This window comes from Coffea arabica, chromosome 5c, assembly GCF_036785885.1.
Source record: "Coffea arabica cultivar ET-39 chromosome 5c, Coffea Arabica ET-39 HiFi, whole genome shotgun sequence".
Taxonomy (NCBI): Eukaryota; Viridiplantae; Streptophyta; class Magnoliopsida; order Gentianales; family Rubiaceae; genus Coffea; species Coffea arabica.
The window spans coordinates 7,906,152-7,921,901 of record NC_092319.1 but is presented as its reverse complement, the minus strand read 5'-3'; the positions used below and the strand labels follow the sequence as shown (position 1 = coordinate 7,921,901).

General features: G+C 41.4%; 2 protein-coding genes across 2 annotated transcripts; one reads left to right on the top strand and one right to left on the bottom strand.

Annotated features, from left to right (window-relative positions):
* Positions 1-956: 956 nt before the first annotated feature.
* On the top strand, positions 957-6,647 carry LOC140007188 (uncharacterized). The gene has a single exon (XM_072049877.1). The coding sequence runs from the start codon at positions 957-959 to the stop codon at positions 6,645-6,647; it is 5,691 nt and encodes a 1,896-aa protein (XP_071905978.1).
* A 5,571-nt stretch (positions 6,648-12,218) lies between these two features.
* On the bottom strand, positions 12,219-15,023 carry LOC113689209 (UDP-glycosyltransferase 71E1-like). Its single transcript, XM_027207013.2, has 2 exons — positions 14,968-15,023; positions 12,219-13,236 (listed from the first exon to the last, which is right to left on the bottom strand). Exons 1-2 carry the CDS (start codon positions 15,021-15,023, stop codon positions 12,219-12,221), a joined length of 1,074 nt encoding a protein of 357 aa, XP_027062814.2.
* Between the last annotated feature and the right edge of the window lie 727 nt (positions 15,024-15,750).

Sequence of the window (15,750 nt, the reverse complement as noted above, 5' to 3'; positions counted from 1 at the left end):
ATTTGCTGATTGAATCAATTTGGCGTGAGGACTATATTGATTCAGGTATGTAGTTCGGTACCATATTATTTGGTAGTTGAAGGCAAATGGTTGCTAAAAGAAATTTTCGCCAAGGTGGAAATTTATTAGGAAATTGGCTTAATTTCTTTTAGATAGAATTCTTGTTTTGTGTGGAAATAATTATTTTCCTAATTGGTTTTAGTTACTCGAAATAGTAGTCAAGGAATATTCTATTTAGTTTAGAATTAGAAATTATTTCCTATTCTATGCAACTCTAGGAATTAGAATTGATTTCCTATTATTATTTGGGTTTTGACCAAATAATGATCTCTATAAATGGGTGGGTTGGTATACTACAAAGAGACACGCAAAGGCAAACAGGAGGCAACATATAGCCTTATATATGAGGTGGTGAGAGAGGATTCTTGGAAGATGAGAGATGTTATACAAGAGTTGAGTTTGGATTCAAGTTGTATTCTTGTATAGGGTTTTCTTCTTATAATAAAGAACGAGTTTCTCTCCATGGATGTAGACTAAATGGTGGAGCCGAATCATGTTAAATATTGTGTATTGTCTATCTCTCATGATTGTGATTTGTTCCTCATTAAATTGTTGTGCACTTGATGTCTCAATAGTTGTTTGTTCCGTGTTTGGATCCTAACAAGAAATTTTTAAAATATAACAAAGAAATTACATTTTACTACTATTCATATCAGTCCGCACGTGATATGACATGTTGCACAAAGGGTGAGGAAAGAACAAGAGAGAGTTTCTTCAACTTCAACTTCAATTCTTGCTCAAATCTTGAGATCCAACCGATTAAATTGCAAATCTCTCCATAAAACTTGCTAGCTAAGGAAGATTGAAGCTATTGGTGGGAAAGGCTATAGACGGCGAATAAGAGTTTCAATAATGGAGGTTCCCAGGGGCTGAGATTAGGGTTTAGTCCGGCTTGCATGGAGGGTCCTCCGTGGCCACCGCCGGCCACAGGGGGCACATCTGGAGGCACAGCTGCGTCCAAGTCCTTTGCCGACGTGCTTGCAGGTTCATGTCGGTTGGAGCCAACTGTTCCAGATCTGGGGCGTTGTGCGACACATCGAGGCGAACCAGCACTGCTACTTTCTCAGAATGATCTGCACCTGTTGTCGACACCATTCAAAAAAGCACTGGTGGGACGGTTTCCGTTTCGTCGGCCTCCAATGGAGGTCATTCGGGGATTTTTTGTTTCTCTGGGTCTCAAGGGAGATTGTGATATTGGCATTTTGGATTTGAATCACGTTCTGATCAGGCCATCAACTGAGGAGGATTTCACACGGCTGTTCGTGCGTCGTTCCTGGTTTGTGAAGGGCGCACAGATGCTGGTATCAAAATGGACTTTGGACTTTAAAGCCCATCAGGATTCGACTTTTGCGCCTGTGTGGGTGTCCATGCCAGCGCTCCCTTTGCCTTTATTCAATTCGGTGTACATTGCCAAACTAGCAGGTATGCTGGGGCGATGTCTGAAGATTGACTCGGCGACAGTGAAGCTCAAAAGGCCCTCGGTTGCGAGGGTTCTGATTGAGATGGACGTGTCGAAGCAACCCCCTCATCGCATCTGGATAGGGGAGGATCAGGAGGGGTTCTGGCAGGAGGTGGAGTATGAATCTTGGCCAAAATTTTGTGGATTTTGTGTTCGTTTTGGACATGACGATGGAGAATGTTTTAGGCAACATCCAGATCTGAAACCTGTAAACAGGATGGTTACGGCGAGAGGGAAGTCCAAGGAGGTTTACCGGGCTAAGGGTATCATTGGCACTAATGGGCCTGGTTTAGGGCTCCTAAAGAGTGGGGAGTGTCATCAGCATTCGGAGGCATTGGTTGCTAGTCACAGCAGTGAGGGGAAGCTTGTTACTGATGCCCTGGGGAGGAATGCACACGTTGAAATGGAAGGGACGGAAACTGCAAAGCAACGGACGGCGCCTAACCCAGCGTCGGAATTACAGGATCCAGAGGGGGCCTCTACTTTGGTGGAGCCTACTATTCCGTCGGTAGCTGTTGAAGTGTTTGCTGGTGCTGAGATTGCTGATTTTTTGACAACTTCGGACGGAGTTGATGCTGCAAATGAGCCGCCGTCGAGGGAGACATCGGAGGAGCTGCATGGCGGGGAGAGGGTGGAGTGTGGGAATAACTTTGTTGTCTTACAATCTCTATCAGATCTGGAAGTTCGGGATGTCGATCGCCTCCTTTCCAGTTCGGCGTGTCAGGGTCGGAGTGCTAAGCAGAGACATAGACGTCAATGCTCTGACGGGGACATACCGGGGGAGGCTGCGCCGTGGGAGCAATTAAAACATTTTCAGAGAGTGTTGCATCAAAGGCTGTCCGCGGCTCAGTCAGGCTCGAGACAGAGGGGTGTGAAGGAAAATTTGGAAGGGTTGGAGCAGCCAGTGACTGCGGAGCATGGAATCCCAGGAGCTAGACACAAGGGAGGTCGGCCGGCAAAGGCAGATACCCATCAGGGTAAGTTTCATCCCAATCCCAAACTCACTATTCTTTGTGGTCTCATGTTAAATCCCATTAAGGTTGTTGTGTGGAATATTCGTGAGGCTTCACGTAAAGATTCACTGCGTTATTTAAATAAGATATGCAAAAGTAATAAGATCCGGTTGCTGGTTCTCCTGGAACCATTGTCGGAGCCCCCACAACTTGAGGTGGTACGTCGGTTTCTCGGGTTTGATAGGGCGTTGGGGGCATTGAATAACAAGGTGTGGGTTTTGTGGTATAATGACATGTCATTGAGCTTCAGGGAAATGGCGGAACAACTGCTGCACATGAACATCGAGTTCTCATCTGGATGTTCGGTGCAACTCTCGGCAGTCTATGCTCGGTGCTCGAGGGTGGGGCGACGCGAGCTGTGGGCAGCAATGGAAAGTTTGGCAGGCGAAGTGCTGGGGCCTTGGTTACTAGCAGGGGACTTTAATGTAATCTCCTGTATGGAGGAGCGTGTAGGAGGAGCCCCGGCTAATGATGCAAATATGGAAGAATTCAATGAGTCTATTGGTAATTGTGGTTTGGCAGAGGTTCCTTTTGATGGCGCTGAATTCACCTGGACGAATGGGAGGATGTGGCAGCGTTTGGATAGGGCCTTAATGAACCGGGAGTGGGCGGATGGGTATGATCCCTCGCATGTCTCACATTTGGCCAGGGGACGTTCGGATCATGCTCCACTGCTGATTTGTTGTCAGAATGGGAATCCCAGCAAACGGTCATTCAAATTTCTAAATGTTTGGCGGCATCATACGGGTTTCAAGGATGTGGTGCAGAAGAGTTGGGAGATGCCGGCGGAGGGTGAGGGTATGACGAGGTTTTATAATAAATTACGGGTGGTGAAGGGTGGGCTGCAAGTTTGGAACGGCCAGGTTTTTGGGAATATTTTTAGTAAGGTGAAGGCGGCTGAGGCAGTTATGAAGCAACGTGAGGAGGAGTTTGACAATGGACGAGGGTCTGTTTCCAGGGCTGCATTGGAGGAGGCAAAGGCGGTTTATGCAAGGAGCTTGGCAGAGGAATGTGAGTACTGGAGACAGAAGGCGGGCATCAAATGGTTACAGGTTGGAGATGCTAATTCGGCTTATTTCCACTCTCGATACCGCCAGCGTCGTAATGTTAATTTTGTGGCTCGCATTAAGGATCCGGCAGGCCCATGGTTGGAGGATATTCATGATATCAGGAGGTCCGTGGAGGAGTTCGTGTCCTCTTTGTTCAATTCGGAACAACATGGGTGGCAGTCGCCTGGCATTCCCTTTACGATGCCCAAGTTGTCTGAGGGGGATAATGAGATGCTATCGACTGTTCCTGGCTTGGCCGAATTACAGGAGGTGGTGCATGGGTTGGATGCTGATAGTGCTCCTGGACCAGATGGGTTTGGGGCAGGTTTTTACCAAGCTTGCTGGGATATTATCAAGGCGGATCTATTGGAGGCGGTTCGGGCTTTTTTCCAGGGTATGCGTTTGCCTTGGAGTTTTACTAGCACTTCTATTATTTTACTGCCTAAGCTTGCAGGTGCCATGCGCTGGAAGGACTTTCGGCCGATTAGTCTTTGCAACACTTGTTCAAAAATTATCTCTAAGATTGTGGCTAATCGGTTGGGGAGAGTCCTACCTGCCTTAGTTTCACCATGGCAAACAGGTTTTGTACCTGGACGGGGGATAACGGACAACATCCTTCTCACGCAGGAGCTGGTGATGGATTTGGACAGGCGGTTGAGCCACCCAAACCTCATGTTAAAGTTGGATATGGAAAAGGCGTATGACAGGGTTGAGTGGCCATTTTTTTTGTTTATGCTTAGGCAGTTTGGTTTTGCTGAACATGTGGTAGACATATTCTTTCGTCTGGTGTCTAATAATTGGTTTTCCGTTTTGGTGAATGGGGAGGCTGCTGGATTTTTTAAGTCTACACGGGGTGTTAGGCAGGGGGACCCGGTCTCCCCTGGCCTTTTTGTGTTAGTTGCAGAATTCTTAGGCCGTGGCTTGCATCATCTCTTAAGTAGGCAGCCGGGCAGGTTTTTTGTTTCAGCCGGGACACAGGTGCCATACCTAGCCTTCGCGGATGACATGCTTGTCTTTACAAGATGCTCGGAGGAGTGTCTGACTGCAATCAAGGCTTTTCTAGCAGAGTATCAAGAGGCATCAGGCCAGAGGGTGAATGTCGACAAGAGCTCATTCTTTTTGTCTTCAGGGGCTACTTCGGGGCAGGAGCATATGGTGGCTAGGGTCCTAGGATTTCACAGGCAATTTTTTCCGTTCGCTTATCTGGGTGCCCCTATTTATAAGGGTCGGCGGCGCAATGTGTTATTTGATGGGATTGTGGCTAAAATGCGGGCTCATCTTGCCCATTGGAGTACTAGGCTGCTTTCATTTAGGGGTAAGCTGGTCTTAGCGAGGCATGTCTTAGCGTCGCTGCCAATGTACTTACTTCAGGTGGTTAATCCCCCAAAGGCGGTGCTTACACGTTTGGGTGTCATTTGCAACGCCTTCCTGTGGGATCGAATGGGGGAGAGGCGTACACATTGGTCGTCTTGGGACAAGTTGTGCTTTCCACTTGAGGAAGGGGGTCTGGCGTTTAGGTCTTTTAAGGACTTGGCAAGGGCTTTTGCGGCTAAACTTTGGTGGCAGTTTCGGAGTGGAGATTCAATGTGGGTGGAGTTCATGCACGCCAAATACTGTAGTGGGAGTCATCCATCGGAAGTTTCATCCGTTTTGCCTTCAGCTACTTGGCGGCGTCTTGAGGCGATTCGTGCTTTGGTTGAGCCGAACTTGTGTTGGTGTGTAGGGAATGGCCTAGTCGATTTTTGGAAGGATAGATGGGTTCTTCAGGACCCGTTAGAGGTGGTTGTGGGTCGTTCTGAGAGGCCTCATTTTCTGGTGGCGGAGTTTATTTCTGATGAAGGCTGGGATGAGGTTCGTCTTGCTAAGTGGGTTCCGGATTTTGTCATTCGTGCAATCAAGGACATACCCTTTGAGCAGTCCCAGAAGGATAGGTTGGTTTGGTCGCTTTCGCCGTCGGGGACTTTCTCGGTCAAGTCGGCATGGGAGTTGCTTCGACAACGGCGACATCACTCTTTGGTAGACTCCTTACTGTGGCCGTCGGTTTTGCCAGCAAAAATGTCATTTTTTGCTTGGAGGTTAGTGCGAAATTTCCTCCCTTTGGATGTGGTGTTAAGGTCTCGGGGTTTGTCTTTCCCTTCGAGATGTGGGTGTTGTTACCGGGAGGAGGAGGCGCTCTTGCATGTTTTTCTGACAGGACCGGTAGCTTCGGAAGTTTGGAGGAGAATCTCTGCCCGGTTTGGCTTTCAGTTGCGTAATTGCCCGAGTATGGCGTCGGTTTTTATCTCTTGGTACTTCACTTCAGCTACAACGGCAAAAAATCATATTCGGGTTTGTATGCCAATAGTGGTGTGTTGGTTTCTTTGGGTTGCTAGGAACCAGGAACGCTTTCAGAGAGTGCGGTGGGAGGTGGACAAGATAATCCGCGATGTGGATTATTTTTGGGAGCAGCTTGGGAAGGCAAATAAGCTTCGTCGGTCGCATTTCATGGGGGATGTGGATTGTGAGTTGGTTCAATGGATCAAGTCTCCTGCTAGGAGAAGGGCTCCGTGTGCAATTGCCTGGGTCAAGCCGCCACTTGGTGTGCTGAAATTTAACTCGAACGCCAGTGTGGTTCAAGGTCACGCCACGGGTGGTGGTCTGCTGCGTGATTGTCAGGGGAAATTGATTTTTGCTTTCTACAAGGAGTTCGGGGAACAGGATGTGTTAGGGGCGGAGTGTATGGCATTACTGTTTGGTCTGCAGTTGTGTTCACAAAAGGGGCTGCGTCCTTTGTTGGTAGAGGTAGACTCCAAGGCTTTGGTGCAGTTGGTGGTTTCTGGGGCGATTGCTAAGTGGCCTTTGTGTAACAGTTTGAGGAAAATTAGAGGTCTACTCAAGGAATTCTCTGCGTCCATTTCACATATTTTCCGTGAGGCCAACGTATCAGCAGACAGGTTAGCAGCGGTTGGGGCTTCTGGCGCCCAGGTTTATGAGCAGGAACTCCAGCTGCCGGCGATGGTTAGAGCTGCTATGCTCCTTGACTCACGTGGGGTGCCGGGTGTGCGCTGGATAAATGAAGAAGGTTAGACTAGTGCAATTCTTGGAGGCTGTATTTGGGAATGGTGGTTCCCCTTTTCGTTCTTTTGCTTTCAATAATATGTGGGGCGCTTGTCCTCTTTGAAAAAAAAAAATATCAATCCGCACGTGATAGATATATTAGACTTACGTGGCATTTTCTGATTCTTACAACTCAAATTTTTTTGCCTTGTTAACAAATTTGGATCGATGAATTATTAGGGTTCACAATCGTCCCTACACTCTGTCCAACCTAAGATATCCCGCTTGAAGTCATGGTACTTAATTCACGATCAAATCAATATAGTTGTGTCATTGTCCAGTAATTAACTCATGCAATTATTTCAACTTTGAGGAGGATTGGCTTAGCTCAACCTTCTGCAATTTGATGGACAAACTGACATTAATTTACGCTTTGACCCTCTAAATTGGGTCTTAGAAACAATATGCCTTCCAAATATTTTGAGTATATACAGTTAAGCTCCTACAATGACCAATCAAAGAATATAGATAATGTTTTATCCAAAAATTCAATGATAATGACATTAACAGCCAAGTATAATAGCTGTATGGTCAAAGAATCAAAAATATTCTAGGAATCTTTAAAATATGCAACGCTCCACTCTCTGTTTCTAAATTATCAAGTTAGGGTGGATCCAACAATATTCATTGATCAGAAAAAGTTGAGAGAAAACATTTGAGCGTTCTCATTTCTCACACAAGAAAACCAAACCTAAAGCTATGTTTTTCTGTATTTATGTTTTTTTCAATATTTGTGTTTGGATAGGAGATTGTTTGAAATGTTATTTAGAATAATTATTGTAGCATTTTTTAAATGATCTAATGTATGTGAAATAAAAGATAGTTTAAAAAACAAAAAAAATAAATTTTATGATGCAAACAAATAATTTTTTTTGTAAATAATGCCTATTCAAATGCACTTGTTTTGATACTCAAAACAACCTTTATAATGACAAAAAATGTCCATGCATGTAAAAAATTGATGTATAGATTTAAGGGTTTCATGTATTGTGTTCTCAATACAGTCCAAGTCTTCGGTTGTTAGGGAGAAACATCTTAGAGAGAGGCCATCAAGGAGCCTAAAATGTAAGTCAGGAATTCAATTCTGAGCTAAAAGTTTAACCTTTTAGATTTTGGACCCTTACTTATATATTAAATACTCTTTCTCTATCTCTCAACTAATGTGGGATACAATTCCTTACACATAATCTAACAATATTACCTTTCATAAGCAATATCTCACATTAAATCCAAGTTTACAAACTCTTCTCTGAACTCACTTTAATACTTAACACAAAATCATCTTAACACATAAGGTCACCTCATTTTCCAATCATGGACCAACTCTTTTCAATATCTAAACTGGATTTTGGACCCCTGCCAACCCTTGACTCTTTGGTCTAACGCCAACTAGACCCTCTGCCAAATCCATAGCTCACCTAATCCAACACCAGTCAAACTCCATGATACTTTGGTCCACTACCCAGAAGAGAATTTTTATTAGTTCAATTCTGAGAAAAATTCACTTGTCCATGAGTAATTCAGATTCATAACCAGAAAATTTGATATCATTTGTTAGGCAGAAACACCTTTAAGAGAGATCCCTTGGGATTGAGACACGGAACAAACGACCATTGAAAAATAAAACACACAACAATTTAATTAGAAACAAGCCACAAACATGAATGATAAATGACACACAAGATTTAACGTGATTTGTTAAGAAATTGGTTTAATTTCTTTTAGACAGATTTTTTATTTTGTGTGGAAGTAACTAGTTACCTAACTGGTTTTAGTTACTTGAAACAGTAGTTAAGAAATTTCCTATTTTGATTAAGATTAGAAGTCATTTTCTATTCTGTACAAGTTTAGGAATTAGTACTGGTTTCCTATTGTTATTTGGATTTTTTGCCAAATAATGTTATCTGTAAATAGGTAGGTTGACATATTATACAAGAGACACACAAGGGCACACAAGAGGTAACATATAGCTTTGTACATGGGTGATGATATAGGGTTCTTGGGAGATGAAAAATGGTATACAAGGGTTGGGATTGAGTTCAAATTGTATTCTTGTATAGGATTTTCCTCTCATAATAAAGAATAGATTTCTCTTCATGGATGTTGGTTCAATGATGAAGGCGAATCATGTTAAATATTATATGTCGTTTATCTTTTATACTTGTGGCTTATTTATCATTAAATTGTTATATATTTGATATCTCAATAGTTGTGTGTTTCGCACTTAGATCCTAACAAGTGGTATCAGAGTTTGATTGCGAAATTGGGTTACTCACAAGCACTTGGATCCCAACAAACTGAATGGTTGGATCAAGAGTTTGGTGGTTCAAGGTTGGATCCTGGTTAACTATTGAGATCAAATGAATTGATAGTTGTTACTAATTAAATAATTTAATGAGTGATATCCTTGTTTCAATAGTTTGGCAAAAAGCATTGATGGTGAAAAATGGGAAACCGAAAAGCATGGAGACACTTGACGGTGAATCTAGGCAGGTGATTCAAGTGTTAAGGAAAAGGTGGAGTCCAATGTTGATTTTGGATGTGAATCGGTGGAAACTTTCTCACACCTCCAACAGTTGATATTTCATGCCGATGGCTTTTAGATCTCGATTACGTTCTTTAGGTGGTGTGGCATGTGTTCTAGAAAAACAAAGAGATTTAATTTCCAGCCGCCAGAAGATTTTGACAGTTACAAGTTTTTTGTTTTGGGTGGAGTTTTAAAAATCACACATGGCGAGACAGTCCTGAGAATGGAAAGAAATATGGTGATTTTATACTTGATTGCCTTAATGATTAGGGATAGAACTCACAGAAGAGGATCTCGAATTGCAAGTGGTGGTGAGAAGAAATCTTATAAAGGGATATGGTAAATTGAGGCATCTTCTCATGAGTCAACTGGAAGTTGGATTTGGGGTAACTACACATGTTCATTTGTGTCAGGACTGTATTGATCCGGGTGTATAATTCAGTAACATATTATTTGATAGTTGAAAGCAAATAGTTGTTAAAAGAAATTTTCGTGAAGGTGGAGATTTGATAGGAAATTGGTTTAATTTCTTTTAGACATGTTTCTTATTTTGTGTGAATGTAAATAGTTTTCTAATTGATTTTAGTTACTTAAAGTAGTAGTCAAAGAATTTCTTATTTTCTTTAAAATTAGAAGTTATTTACTATTCTGTATAAGTCTAGGAATTAGCACTAGTTTTCTGTTGTTATTTGGATTTTTAGCCAAATAATGTTATCTGTAAATAGGTGGGCTGACATACTACACAAGAGACACATAAGAGCACACAAGAGGTGACATATTGCTTTATACATGGGTGGTGAGAAAGGGTTCTTGAGAGATGAGAGATGGTATACAAAAGTTGGGTTTGGATTCAAGTTGTATTCTTGTATAGAATTTTCCTCTTATAATAAAGAGCGGATTTCTCTCTATGGATGTAGTTTCAATGGTGGAGTCGAACTATCTTAAATATTGTGTGTTGTTTATCTTTCGTATTTGTGACTTATTTTTCATTAAATTATTGTGTGTTCCACGCTTGAATCCTAACATGATTCGATGCCATCATTGAATTTATGTTCACGGAGAGAAATCTATTTTTTATCATGAAAGAAAAACCCTATATAAGAATATAAGTTGAATTCAATACCAACCATTACATACCATCTCTTATCTTCTAAAAATCCTCTCTCATTCTTTGTATAAGGCTACATATCGCTACTTCTAAGATTTATTTTACAAAAAATAGAAAAAGCAAGTGAAGGTGACAATAGTACAAGATAAAACAAAGATTAAAAAAATTAGAGAAGGAAAGATTGAGAAAAGAAAAGAAAAGAAAAATAAGAATAAAGAAACTAAGTACTAGTGGTCAAACCACTACTTTTAGAGTAGTTGGTCACCGGGGAGAGTTTTAAAACTCTTCTTGGATGTAGGATCAAATCCCCCCTTTGGGTCCCCACTTCCCTCTCCCCCTTCTTTTGACCCCTTTGGATCCCCCAATTCCCCCACTCCCCCTCCCCAACAAATTTCACCAATTGGATGGTGGTTCAGTCTCCTCTGAATTCTCCCTTTAATCTCTTTGGGTCCCCATTTCCCCTCTCCCTAGCAGTCTCCTCCCCTCTTCCTCCTTCCCCTGCCTTTGATTTCTTTGGATCCCCCTTTCCTTAACATAGAGTAAGAGCAAAAATAGAATAAAATATATAACGTGCCAAAAAAAACAAAGAATACTAGTGATCAAAACCATAGATTGGGTCTCTCCTTATTTCCCTTCCCCCCAGTTCAAAACCAAAGATTCAACAAAAATTTATTTAAACAACCACACAAATTTGGAGAACAAGCTCATATATGAATCAATCTAGTAATTATCCAAGAACAAGTTATGTCTCCATACCATTGCCGCCGCCAACTTTGTTGTCAATCGCCACTGCCTCCATTGCATTTTTCATATTTCATCGCTATCCCTTTTTCTCTGTTTCAAACACACACCGACAATGATGAACAGGCCTTGTAATAATTTGTTTTTGGGATTTAATAGCCCAGGAAATTACCCTTCTATTAATTGGAATATTATTTTCTATCCAGAATCTGATCTACCCATTAATGGGTGATTTTCGTTGAGTCCATTTATGATTGAATTTGAGCTATTGCATCAGTGTGTGTTTCTAATATTTCTAGGAGTTTTCTAAAGACTTTGGAAGAATTTAGTTTCGATTTAAGCACGTTTTTACCCCACATTTTGTGTTTTTTTTTCATATCAAGTTTATTGAAATATTCAAACTTTAAAGCTCAAACCTTGACAAAAAAAAAATTTAAAACTGACATTGGCAATTGGAGCGGGATGCTTCAACTCTGGCGTCTTGTTAGGACAAGTCACGGTTTTAGTATCTGACTGTATACTGTATACGGGGAAGGATGAAGAAAGATAAGTAGTAACGTACAAATTATGGTTTTAGTACTATTTGATTGCATAAGGGGAAGGAAGAAGAAAGATAACTGGTAACAGATTTTTGATGGGCATTCTCGGAGTTTTGTCATATATTTGCCGTGACATTACAGCCAGTTTGTAAATCAACGTTAGTTGACTGACACAGCCACACAGGGATGTTTTTGTTATGGAGCTTTGAGTTTGAGGGACCTTTTCATAGTTTTGTTAAAATGAGGGGCTGGTTTGTTATTTGATCAAACCATAGGGGAAGTAAATGTAATTAACCCTAAAATTTTAGGAAAAAGGGGAATAAAAGGGTACAAGGAAAAGGAAAATCGTATCAGGTAAGAGCCAGCAAGGAATACAGAGCACATTACAAAAAACAAAGAACCATATGCAATTATAGATGATCAGAATAGCCAAAAAGCAAGTACAGAAGGAAAAACAGATGGATAAAGGAACGAGACTCCATTAATTGATTAATTCTCACTGACTCTCAAAACAGAATTGATAATAGCAGATTTCATGATTGTAGTAGTAGTTGATATCCAGCTATGAATTTATGAAAAACAAGGGATCCTGTAATCCATTATCACTATTCAATTCTGACATACAGTCATGGAATGTTATCTGCAACATCTTCAAGAAAACGCCTCAAGGAAGAAAAGGATGATCCTCCTTCATTAGGAGCCAACCTGCTCTTCTCTTTCATTTCCTTCACCTTCTCTCTGATCTCATTCTCAGGATCCATTAGATGTTTAATCCCTCTTTCAATCACATCTGCACTCAAAATCTCACTACTCACACCCATTACGAAATCCCTTTTGAAATTTATTTTGATCTCCACTGCCATTGCCAAGTCTTTCACCATTAGGAATGCATTCTCCTGCTGCTCTGCATAAAGCGGCCAAGTTGCCACTGGCACACCGCACCAAACGCTTTCCAATATTGAGTTCCAACCACAGTGAGAAACAAAGCCCCCCATAGCAGGATGGGATAGAACTGCCGCCTGTGGTGCCCATCCAATAACTTTTCCAACAGTTGCAGTTCGCTGCAAGAACCCTTCTGGCAAGACTTCATCCAGGTTCTCATACTCACTTGGAAACTCAAATTTTTCTTTAGGTGAAGGCGTTCTCAATGACCAGAGGAATCGATATCCACTGTGCTCGAGTGCATAGGCAATTTCCTTCACTTGGTCACCATCAAAACTACCTCCACTACCAAAGCAAAGGAACACAACAGAACATTTTGGCTGAAGATCTAGCCATTTCATAATCATCTCAGTTTCTTGATTTTGACTATTGCTTCCCTTCAGATTCAATATAGGCCCTACTGCATATACTGGTGGGATGGTTTTATCATTGCTCAAGGCGTGAATCGCATGGGATTCTAACTCAAGGAAAGTGTTAATTATGATTCCCTTGGTCTTCCTGTATCTTTGTGCCTGATCGAGGACCATGTCGACACCTCCATCCTTCTCAAACAATGCAGATGACAAAAGTTTAGCTAGAACAGGATTGATGTAAGTAGGCAAAGCTAATTCAACGTCTGAATTCTCGTAATGGCTCACATCTTCATTGAGATCATCCTCAGACTTTGCAACTGGAATAAAACGCCAAGCGTTGCAGCACCACCTGGGTAAAATATATAGGAAGGAACCCCAAATTCATTGGCTACATCAATCAAAGAGGTGCAAAACATGTCTATAACGATCCCACCAAGATGCGAAGAAACAGAATTGGATATTTCAGCAAGAACCTCCCTCACACAACTTTTATGGTTGTCGATAAATCGAAACAGAATCGAAAGAAAAGATGACAATTGAGAAGAAGGCTCTTCTTTCATGAGCTCAAGGTACCTTATGTGCAAATTCAGAGTTTCTACCAATGAATTTGTGTAGCTACTGACTTTTGGATCAAAGGGCAGCTTCATAATCAGGACGGTGATCGATAATCATTCATCACATTCAACGAGAAGCTTTGCTAGTTCAACACATGATACTAAGTGGCCAATCCTGTAGACACCAAATTTTTGGTGTAATTTCATTTACTGTTTATTTTTTAGTTTTTTATTTATCGTGTTAGTTTTATTCGATTGTTAGTTTTTAGTTTCTAGTTTTATTTTTATTTTTAAGTTTTAGCATAGAATTTCTTGAAAAAAAGAAAAATCATAAAAAAGAAAAAAAAGGAAAATTGTTCACAAAAATACGTTCAAATTCAATCTTGTGGCATTTTGGTTTATTTTTGTTGATTTTGAAAAAAAGAAAAAGGAAGGGAAAAAGAAAAATGAATGAAAAATTGAAAAGCAATGAAAAAAAGGAAAAAGGAAAAAAATGAATTTGCACTTTGTTGTTCTAGTTTATTTTTTCATTAAATGTTAATTAAATCATTTTTGTTAGTTATTTTTATTATTTTCAATTTTTGTTTTAATTAATCTTAAAAAAAAAAGAGAGAGAGAAACTTGGCATGCAAGCTGCGTTTTGCCGCAGCTTGCAAACACAGGCTTGGGCAGCTCCTTGGCTGCAAATAAAGCTGGATTGGCTGAGGGTTTAGAGGTTGGGGGGCTCCCATATAAATAGAAAAAGAAAGGAGAGCCGCAGGGAGAGAGGGGGATCACAAAGGAAAAACAGGGGGGATAGAGAGAGAGGGGACGGCGGACTAGAGGAGAAAAAAAGAAAAACTGCAACGGATGAGAGGGGGTCGGCTAAAAAAGAAAACGGAGCAAAAAGAAACTAAAAAGAAGCAGAGGAAGCCGAGAGAGGTTTCAGCAAAGTAAAACCAAAGAAAGACTGGGAATTTGAAGAAACCGACGGGCAGAAAGAAAGCAGAGAAATAAGGGCCGGATGGAGGAAAAAAGAAAAGCTGGGTCTGAGAGCTTGAGAAACAGGGAAGGCTTACGACTGGAGAAAGGGGAGTAAAAATGAAGGAGTAGCGGATAGGAGGGGAAGCAAAATGGAGTGGCGGCTAGGTTTTTGGGGAAGCTTCGTCTGGTGAGAGCGGTGCAACAAGGAGGGAGAAAAGAGGGGAAATCAGAGAAGGCTTCGGCTTCAACAAACGGCGAGAAAATCTGGTGAAAGGGGGAACAATTAGAGAGGGGAGTTTCATCTGAAGCTATAGGAAAAACAAAGGAAAAGAAAGAAACAGAAAAGGAAAAGGGGGGAAGAAAGCTTCGGGAGGTTGAGGAAAACAGAGAGAGTGACGGCGGGCAAAGGAAGAAGAAAAGGTCTTTTGGGAAGTGAATGGGAGAGCTGGAAGGCTGGAAAAAGGAAAAACAACAGAGCAAGCAAAAAGGGAGCATTTGAAGAGGGATTGTGGGCAAGAAATTGAAGAAGAAAGCAGCGAAGGAATGGAAGCTTGTAGCCGCACCGTTCACTGGAGCCGCCACTGCTCGCCGCCACATCGTCGGAATCCTCCACTGTCATCCACGAACCTTTACCGCGAGAAATCACTGTAAGTTAATCCTCTCCACTACGTTTCAGCTGTCATCCGAACATAAACTTTGAAAGATTTCAGAGCATGTTTGCTGACGAATGTGCCGTGTCTGCCGTTAGCATATTGTTTCAAAGTTTCTGTCGATTGTTCATTTTCTGTATGTTGATTAGATTGGTTTCTCGTGAGTTTGCTGTAAATTGTGGGGCTGAGTATAGCTTCAATTGAGTAAAAGATTAGTGAAATTTTTGATGCCCTTTACCTGTTTGATGAAATGCCCGGCTAAAAATTCTGTTTGAGGAACGATTGACTTGCGTTTTGCTGTGATCTTGTTTTTATCTGCGAAGAAAGCTGAAATGCTAATGATGCTTAGACTGTTTGGAGAAGCTGACTATTTGTCCCAAGAATTTTTGCTGTTTTCACTCTTGTTTTGCATCCTTTCGATGGGTCTTTGTAGCTTGCATTTTGGTTAAATTTCAAAGATTAGAGTTGTAAGATCTTGTTGTTTTGGTTTGAATATTTGATGTGCGATTGGATGTTGTTTGCGCCTGGCATGAATTTCATAAGAAGTATTGTTGCAGAAAATGTCCTGATTGCAGGCTCTTCCATTTTGTTCTTTGATTGACCTTCAAGGGTTGTCTCCTTGCCTGTTGTGTTGTGTGTTGGAGCTTAATGAAATGGGTTAATGAATTTGAAGATTTGGTTTAAGATGGCCTAAGT